This window comes from Lycium ferocissimum, chromosome 10 (assembly GCF_029784015.1).
Source record: "Lycium ferocissimum isolate CSIRO_LF1 chromosome 10, AGI_CSIRO_Lferr_CH_V1, whole genome shotgun sequence".
NCBI classification, from domain to species: Eukaryota; Viridiplantae; Streptophyta; class Magnoliopsida; order Solanales; family Solanaceae; genus Lycium; species Lycium ferocissimum.
The window spans coordinates 64,608,783-64,619,167 of record NC_081351.1 but is presented as its reverse complement, the minus strand read 5'-3'; the positions used below and the strand labels follow the sequence as shown (position 1 = coordinate 64,619,167).

General features: G+C 36.3%; 1 protein-coding gene across 1 annotated transcript; it reads right to left on the bottom strand.

Annotated features, from left to right (window-relative positions):
* Positions 1-777: 777 nt before the first annotated feature.
* Positions 778-1,414, bottom strand: LOC132035074 (uncharacterized). Its single transcript, XM_059425393.1, has 2 exons — positions 1,206-1,414; positions 778-1,063 (listed from the first exon to the last, which is right to left on the bottom strand). The coding sequence occupies exons 1-2, from the start codon at positions 1,412-1,414 to the stop codon at positions 778-780; spliced, it is 495 nt and encodes a 164-aa protein (XP_059281376.1).
* Positions 1,415-10,385: the final 8,971 nt, after the last annotated feature.

The window sequence follows — 10,385 nt, the reverse complement described above, 5'->3', positions numbered from 1 at the left end:
ACAAGGGGTCATGACTTGAAATTAAGAACTTATGGACGTCAAATCATGAGTTTACATGAATTACAGACAGATTCAAGAAAGTCAAAATGATAATTATGAATATAAATACTTAAACAGGTTTGAGCATGACATATACTATATATACTTTCATGAAAACATATATCTAGGGTTTATCATGGATTGGGGCCAAATACCCTAGAATTTGAGGCAAACGTATGTTCATGAATCAAGGTAGCGTAGGGAAGTGTTGGAAAAAAAATCATGTGTGAAGTTTTGATGATTGACAAAGTGAATGTACAAGGCACAGAAACTAGGTCTAGAACAGGTCCATAGACTTGTTCCATTGCAACAAAGCAGCAGAGGCAAATGCAAACACATGAACACAAACCGCAGATTACACAGTAACTGTGTGTAAATACAAAGACAAGTAAGCAATGAAATGATCCTCTGTATAACCATCCGTCTCACATGTGTGTGGCTCACGCACTTTGCCTTCTTTCCACATACCACTTCCGATCGTAAAACGGATCATCCAATTACAACCTAATTCATGCCGCTTGCAAATAACCTTCCAAAATGTACCTTTGGCTTGATCCGTTTCAAATTCTTTTTTGTGGGCTATATTGTAGAGTCTCGCTGGACCTTTCATTTGCTTCTTGTTGTGAAATAACAAACCTAGTTGCATGTACAAGGAAAAATATCAACTTCTAATGACACCAATTAAAATCACAAAATTCAAAAAAATAATATATTGTTAAAAAAATTATTCGCACCAAACTAACCTAATTTGATAACTTTAGGATTTCTGAAATTCCAAAATGCAGCCCGAACAGACCCGTTATCTCTCATGTATGCAAAATTTTCCGATCCTTCTTTTTCTGTATTATCCAAATATGTGATCACATTTGAATGATAATTAACACTAAGATCACCGGGGGACGCAACGTCTTCATCAGAATCATCATCATCATGAGCAGACGATTGATCACCATCCGTCCCTTCATGATCTAATGGACTATCGCTATCCGACTCATTTATTATATCATTAGCTAAATCTTTGTTGCTCACAATTTGTGTGAGCTAAGTCAATGTGGGGTTATCTTCAAAATCGTTACGCCTATAAATAAGGAAAATTCATAGAATTTACAAGTCAAACACAATTATAAGATCCATGAATAAAGTGAGCAAAATATGATCATAGTTACCTATCACTGTCCAATTCACATAGACCTGGATGTGAAGGGTGTCGGACATTACAATCCAAATTCTGCAACTGCGTAGTATCAGTATTCGGTCCCCCCGTCTCACAGTTTTTCCCACTCCAATCAAAGTTATGATAGTGTGTTGAAGCCACACCATCATACTGTGTACCATAATTAGTAGAATAGTTTGACTGACTGCCAAATCCTACCATTGTTTGTTGTTGAACTACACCCCTTGGAAAACCAATATTCAAACTTGGGAGATAGGTAGTACCTCGGAAATAGAACTCATTGTTGTTGCTCCCAAACGCACACGCAAGTATACGCGGTCGTACAAGTAATATAGGAATAAAGTCCAGATATCGTACCCACAGGGACTTATGATTAATTATTTACAAAATTAAACGATACTAATTATCTACACAAGAAGTAAAATTTCAAGATATAATTATTAACTAACTAAAAATAAAATAAAACAAATAATGAACTTCAACCAAGAAAGAGCAATTTTTTATCGGAGAAGAGATAGATCTAGGGCTATGACCACTAACAATCCAATTGAGTCTTCAAATCCTTCTACCTATGGGTTACTAGTTGACGGGTTAATTTTAACTTTATGATATTCTCTCGAACTACTCACAAGCCTGTAGATGCTACTATAATGCCTATATCTCTATGGTCGTAAGAGGTAACAAGATCGTATTTATTTCTCCGTATTCAACTAAGTAGGACTAAAGGGTATATATCTATCCTCAGTAGCGAAACAATTAAATCGAACAAACTCTATTTATTCTTATTACGTACGTGAATTCCCTTTCTCAAGTCAACTCACGCACCACAGATAGTGTTCAACTATTTCGTCAAATAATGAAACAATTAAGACCAAGAATAAATAAATAACCCAAAGATGGAAAATCAATAGATATAAACAATAATCAAATGTCAACTTTCATGTTTGTGTCAAAACCCTAGAACTAAAGAGTTTAGCTCCACATAGATATAGAGGAAAAACCACAAATCATCCGAATAAAAATATCAAAATAAGTATTACAGAGAAGAGAATGTAAAACCCTGTAACTACGGCCTCCACGGCGGCTTCCAGCTCTCTCTAGGTCCAAAGTTCTGAACTAAGAGTTTTAAGTTATCCAAAGTTATGTAAAAATCGTGTAGAATATGTATTTATAGAGTGCTAAAAGGTTTGGGCTTTAAAAATTAAATCCAACTCGGATCGGGAGACACAGCAAAAAATGGCTTGGTGCACCGCCCTGGGTGTCGCCCCAGGCCACAATTCAGTGAGTAATCTTCTCATCACTTATTTTCACGGATGCCATACTGCCAGGTAATTCTTTCTTTCCTTCAATTTCAATTGTTTGCAAATTCTTCTTTTGTTTTGTCTTCAAATGGCAATCATTACAACAATAAATGGCCAATGATTAGGCCATCATGATGTTCCCCACTTTATCTTCGCTTCCTTTTTCCTTTCTTTTTTTTTCCCGCTTTTATTTAATTTTGCTCCAAATCTCTTAATCTTCACATGCTTTATTCCTACTTAATAAAATATAACATTAAGCACAAAATAATATAATAGTACTCAAGAGACGATTGAAAGTATTAAAATGTGAGGCAACAATGGGTAAAAATATGCATTTTTGGCCGAACATCACCACCCCACACTTAAACTCTTGCTCGTCCTCGAGTAAGCATTAAAACCCCTCTCGATAACTCAAGCCTAGGAATACCACCACTTTGGTTGATACCAACAATTAGGCCTTATAGCAACTCAAACCATCAAATATATACTTCCTGGTCATCATGCAAGATATACAAGTCAACTTAATCAAACAACAAACGTCTAACCTATTAACTCAGAAACAGACTCTAACTCATCAAACTTAAGCTCGCTCACCCACTCTGTCAACGAAGCTAACAACATCACCTATCTATCATGAAACAAGTGCCCTTACAAGAAGAAGTAGTCCGCACACTCAAATCAAGGACTGAATGTAAATTAAGGACTTAGCATCAAAGCACACTCTCACGCTCATAAAGAAATTCACATGTATGCACAAAGAACCATAGGTTTGCCCATTATGTACATCTCCACTAATTAAGCGTGCTTGACTAGAATCAAATAGGACTTTAACGGGTTGTAATGTTGGCTAGGGGACGGGTAGGAAAACTATATAATATTGACTTACGCTTCCCTAAGCACTTGCACTTTTAGACTTCATCACCCATTATTTTCATCTCTCCACATTATTTTTCAGCCCTCTCTTTATCAATTATTTTCAGTAGTAATTCTCATCTTATCAAGAATATTTCAATCATTTTTTTTCAGCATTTTTTTTTTTTCATGTCACATTGTTTCAAAGAGGGCCTTTTCATCACTTTGCATCTATCATTGGTTCACCATTTTTTCACTTGACCATCTCTTTTCTTGTATTTATCAATTATATCACAGTCTAAGCTACAGTGCTAAAGGAAGCAGGGTGCAAAAACTAGGGATTCAAACAAAAGGGTCAAGGCAAAAATATGGCTCACAAATAAAAGGGTACAGGCTCAAAGGGCTAACTAGTGGTACAATTTCTGAAAAGGATAAAAATTCACAAGACATATCAAAGAAAGCCTATCAACATATTCTAAACAGAGTAACACTTTTTATTTCGCTTCAATAACATGCAAGGCAAGTTCTAGACTAAGATGCAAAACATGGAATATATGCAAAAAATCCTCACCACACATGGCACAAGTCTCAATCAAGATGGATCAATTCTACTCTAGGACAGATAGGACATGACGAACTACAAAATAAGAATAAACTATACACAGAGAGTCACAACCATGAGCTAGGTGTCAGAAAGTCTGTTATCTTTTTCATTACTCAAGCACTCATAGGAAAGTACTACTCAAGCTCAGGCCTAAATATGCTAGTACCAAACAAGTCACAAGGGCTTTCTTCTCTCTCCTTTACTACTTCTAAAAAAAATAAAAAAATTAATCCTAAAAAATTAAAAATTACCCGCTTCAAAGGTCCCCCCTTGGGAAAGAACCGAGGCCATAAGAAAACCCAAGAAGTGGATGATCTATGCCGCTAATAAGAAAAAAACTATAAAGAAAAATAAAAGATAGACCAAAATAAAATCTTTTTGAATTTTTCATGATTTTTTTTTTAATATATAAGGCTAAGAAAAAAAAATCTTATGGCATAGTCATCCTTGACCTCAAAAATCGAAAGTACCCACCCTACACTTAAAAATATGCATTGTCCCCGATGCATGTATAGTAGAGAAAAATTAAAACAAGGGTGAGAAATACTCCCTGAGACCCTCTAGGGCCTAGCTAGCAGCATAATCCTCAACATTAAGGGTCGAATGACCCCACACTTAAAACTCTAGCATGCTCCTCAGCTTCAACTTCGAGTACTCAGACAATCTCCCAACAAGGGCCTTAGTTAATGTCGTGGCATGACGTGAATCAACTTTTTCCTCCACCTCGAACTTATGAATGACCCCAATTTTGCATCAAATTTTCTATCACGCTTCTGGGGCGGTGGTGTGAATATAAAGGAACCAAGCAATAGGTGTCGCATCTTGCACTTCTTGGCCCTTAAATGAGGAATGTCGTTTTGCCTTTTCGGTGTGGAAAATTTCAGGAGGTAAGGCTTTTGTTCCTCATCTATACAATTCTTCATCAGCGTGGAGGGATCGATTTTCATGTCGTCAACCAAACATAAATGTTTATAATGGAGACCAACACGCCCCAACTCTAAAACTACATTATTTTTTACATTCTCACTTTTGTACACTTCCTCAACAATGACATCATCAACAAAGATCTGATTGAATGGTTGGAATTCCTCTATTTGCTCCACAAGTTGGCCAGTATCCACAACAATTGGTGGTTGGAATTCCTCTATTTGAGCTTGCAGGTCATAGATATCTGAGCCAAATTGATCTATCTCTTGTCTGAGCTCAGTTCTTTCCTCTATCAGTTGTGTAGCCATGTTTGTAAGACCATTACGGAAAAACCCATGAAATTTCATTTGTTGAGCTTGTTCCATTAGCCAAGATTGGCTCATTATCTTTTCTTCTTCAAAGCTTTCTACTTGCGGGAACTCGCTCTCTTCTTCTGTTTGAGGTTCGTCTTGAGTATTGGCTAAGTCTGTAACTTGTAGATCATTACAAGTTTCAGCCTCGGCCTGCATCTCAGTGAGTTTGGCACGAATCTTCTCTATGGCTTTCCACATTTCTGCGTTTTGCTCACTCATTAATGCATCATGCTCCCTTATTTGCTCCCCTATTTGTTTCATCATATCGCTAACCCAAGCAAGACTTTTGGCATCCTCCAGTTGGTTACTCCTGTCAACATCACAAATAACAGGAGATCATAATAGGGGCTCGGGGATGGGGAGTAAGAGTTAGGACGACCATTCCAATGACTGTCTTGACTACCACATAGATTACAAATATTCCACTCAAAAGATTGGGAAGGTGCACACAATCCATTCCCGGAAATATTTTGACAGTGTTGCCACAAGTGGGGTCCTCCACAAATTAGACAAGGATCACCAAAATAGGAACAACCAATATTCGACCAATTTTTACTCCAAGATGCCATGTCAAGAAAGCTAACCAAAATATTAAATTAAATATAAAATAATAATAAAATAAAAAAACTTGAATAGACAAAAAGAAAAGTCTAATCTAGAAAAACAATTAATTTCTAAGTCCCCGACAACGGCGCCAAAAACTTGTTGCTCCCAAACGCACACGCAAGTATACGCGGTCGTACAAGTAATATAGGAATAAAGTCCAGATATCATACCCACAGGGACTTATGATTAATTATTTACTAAATTAAACGATACGAATTATCTACACAAGAAGTAAAATCTCAAGATATAATTATTAACTAACTAAAAATAAAATAAAACAAATAATGAACTTCAACCAAGAAGGAGCGGATTTTTATCGAGAAGAGATAGATCTAGGGCTATGACCACTAACAATCCAATTTGAGTCTTCAAATCGTTCTACCTACGGGTTACTAGTTGACGGGTTAATTGTAACTTTATGATATTCTCTCGAACTACTCACAAGCCTGTAGATGCTACTATAATGCCTATATCTCTATGGTCGTAAGAGGTAACAAGAACGCATTTATTTCTCCGTATTCAACTAAGTAGGACTAAAGGGTAGATCTCTATCCTCAGTAGCGAAACGATTAAATTGAACAAATTCTATTTATTCTTATTACGTACGTGAATTCCCTTTCTCAAGTCCAACTCACGCACCACAGATAGTGTTCAACTATTTCGTCAAATAATCAAACAATTAAGACCAAGAATAAATAAATAACCCAAAGATGGAAAATCAATAAATATAAACGATAATCAAATGTCAACTTTCATGTTTGTGTCAAAACCCTAGAACTAAAGAGTTTAGCTCCACATAGACATAGAGGAAAAATAACAAATCATCCGAATTAAAATATCAAAATAAGTATTACAGAGAAGAGAAGGTAAAACCCTGTAACTACGGCCTCCACGGCGGCTCTCAGCTCTCTCTAGATCCAAAGTTCTGAACTAAGGGTTTCAAGTTATCCAAAGTTATGTAAAAACCGTGTAGAATATGTATTTATAGAGTACTAAAAGGCCTGGGCTTTAAAAATCAAATCCAACTCGAATCGGGAGACACAGCAAAAAATGGCTTGGTGCACCGCCCTGGGTGTCGCCCCAGGCCACAATTCAGTGAGTAATCTTCTCATCACTTATTTTCACGGATGCCATGCTGCCAGGTAATTCCCTTTTTCCTTCAATTTCAATTGTTTGCAAATTCCTCTTTTGTTTTGTCTTCAAATGGCAATCATTACAACGATAAATGGTCAATGATTAGGCCACCATGATGTTCCCCACTTTATCTTCTCTTCCTATTTCCTTTTTTTTTTTTTTTTTTTTCGCTTTTATTCAATTTTGCTCCAAATCTCTTAATTTTCACACGGCCTTATTCCTACATAATAAAATATAACATTAAGCACAAAATAATATAATAGTACTCAAGAAACGATTAAAAGTATTAAAATGTGAGGCAACAATGGGTAAATATATGCACTTTTGGCCGAACATCAATTGTCCGTAGGTACTTCAACCTGAGTAGAGCGTTCAACAGTAGCATACATGTCAAGCGCCGCTATGCCTATGTGATTTTAAAAAATCTCAGGACTACGAAGAAATAACGATAAAGATTCATCATCCGTATACGGCATCTCACCATAAATTGGTAAACCATCGGCTGTAAATGACCTTGGACATCGTCCGGTGATAACCACCAAAAGTTTAGGATCATTTACGAATATTTTACACCTTAAGACGCGTTGCAGACGATCGTATTTTAGGAAAATTGAAAACCTTTGCCCTATTTCAAGACGTCGTATGTATCTAACCGAATCTGCTTCATACACAACTTCACCACCCCAAAATAAATACACTTTTACATGAATTTTCGTCATCTTTTATGAAATGGATGGGAGAAAAAATGAAAGCTGAAGGATATAAAACAGATGAGAGAAAACTGATCTATGAAAGATACTAAATGGATAAAAGAAAATTAAAAGATGAAGGATATAATATGGTAAAGATAGGTATTATTTACTGGCGGAAAAAAAAAAGTAAAATAGTTCGCAAATTGAGTCACAAACTACAATTTTTATTTTATTTTGATTTGACCAATCAATGCTCGTCTTAAATTTGAATCTGCAACTTTATTTTCTTTTAAGTCACGAGTCACTATGCAAATGAAATGTAAAAAAAAATTAAAAAAAAATAAAAGCACAGTACATGTCCAACGAAGTGCCAAAAAAAGAAAAAAGAAAGTACATTTTGCTGGTTGCCTAGCGAAATGCAAAAAATAAAATAAAAATTTTAATACAGTACGCTATATGTCTGGCGAAATGTATTTTAATTTAATATTTTTTTTTTTAAAATGACGGAGATGTTAACTTTTTAGCATTTCGTTGGTTGTGCAACGAAAAACCCATTTGGGTATAGAAAAATATTGACATGCCATTTCGGTCTTTAGGCTACAAAAATGTGCCATTTTGGCACCGGATATTCTTCTTTCATGTTTTGTCTTCCTTATCCTTTCTACCACCTCAAACCTTACTCTAATGCACATTTTAACCTCGTTAACATATTCGAAGGGATGTAATATCCTCGTGTAGGTTCCACACATATCAGGATAATCTAAGAAAAAAGGCTACAAATACCCCCTAAATCCTAATATATTCAATTTGATACAAAAATACCCTCCGTCCATCTACTGAGCCAGAAAGATCCCCTTAGTTCAAATTGTGGTTTCCTTTGGTGTTCATAAGTTGAAATTTGGCTATTGATATTTGTCTGGGGTTTAGAATTTTTTGTTTCTCGCGGTTCTCTCTTCATCAAGTCCAACAAGTTGAGAAAAAAGAATAACAACTATTTTTGCATATTCACATGCCAAATCTGTGACAGAATCTGTAGTTAGCCAAAGGATCTTTGTATAGGAAAATTGAGATCTGCAAAACTGTTCTAATGATGGTATTAACATTTGTGATGTTCATTCCATTAGGATGGAACTGTGGCTCAAGCTTAGTCTATACTCTATACATTGATTCAATTATCTATGCTGGCATTTTGAATAATACTAATAATAAATGTTTTGATTGCCTGAAGAATTTCATTTGGTTTTGATTCCATTTCATCGGGTGAAAGCTTTGAAGTGTTCATATGTGGCATCAATCCAAGGCAACAAGACTGCTTGCACTTTTCTATACTTTTTTTCTTTTCTTATTTTGCTCCTTAAATTTTTTGAACTTGATTAATTGATCAAGTTTGTTTTTCTGTTTTTCTTGATTTATTTCTGTGAAGTTGAGAAGATATTCAAGCCAATTCCTACTCAAAAGCGGAAAGAAATAAAATGAAACTTTTTTCTTTGTTGGTTTTCGAGTATTATTGGGATTTAGATCCTTTCTATGAAAGGATTAGACCTAGTAGTATAAATATATGCTAGCTAGGATTTATTAAGTAGGACAAAACATAGAACCTAAGAGTATTCATGTCACGACCCAACCCCGTAGGCCGTGACTAGTGCCCGAGCTGGACACTCATATACAAACCTGTTAGCTATAATCGTCCACAACTAGCATAATAAGGAACTTATATATAGAAAGGCATGACGTTGTCTCAAAACTGTCGCATATGTATACATATCACAACAACCTGTCTCCTGGAGAGTTACAACTTTTAACAGATAGCATCGTATATAAGCCGACAAGGCTATCACAACACACTGCTTTCAGAACATATATATATATATATATCTACGCAAGCCGACAAGGCTGCCACTACACACAACATCCCAAAACACACACATATATATACGCAAGCCGACAAGGCTGCCACTACGAATGGGAACGCCCCAAAACATAAGTCATACAGACAGAACTGAACAAGAACTATATACAACCCACACATATGTCTACGACCTCTAAGAGTGACAACAAGTAACATATGACGGACAGGCCCCGCCGTACCCTTGGCTAAGCATATATATACAACAAAAGGATTCGTACCCAAAATATAGGCTCTAACAAGGGAGCACTCCAAGATGGCGAATAGATATCCTAAGCTACCGGATCACCGAAACGAGCGTTCGACCCGGCATGAAGACCCCCCCCCCCCCCGAAGAAAGTGGGGCCGCATTTAAATATGTACCGAGTATGTAGAGCATGAAATACAAGGAATGTGATCATAACCGAAATAACATACGTAAAAGAGTACAATAACCAGAATACCAAAATGCTTGCTTTCGAACACAAATCATGCATGTCAATATCATATGTCATATCCGGCCCATTATAGGACTCGGTGAACATGGTCGCCACCCCGTCTCCGGCGCCATAACACAGCATACTCCAGAACACAGTATGACTCCGTATCATAGCATAACTCCGTATCACAGCATAACTCCGTATCACAGCATAACTCCGTATCACAGCTTAGCACTATAACACAGCATAACACCATAACACAACATAACACCATAACGTCTATATATCGTACCCGGCCCTCTAGTGAGGGACTCGGTGAAAGATGTAATCACAGAATGCACAAACAGAGTAGTAAGTAATCATATGCATATAAATCGT

Excerpts from the sequence above, each read along its gene's own strand:
- LOC132035074 (XM_059425393.1), bottom strand. The coding sequence starts at position 1,414 with ATGGTAGGATTTGGCAGTCAGTCAAACTATTCTACTAATTATGGTACA. Across the intron at positions 1,064-1,205 it reads TGTGAATTGGACAGTGATAG|CAACAAAGATTTAGCTAATG; the intron begins GTAACTATGATC and ends ACAAATTGTGAG.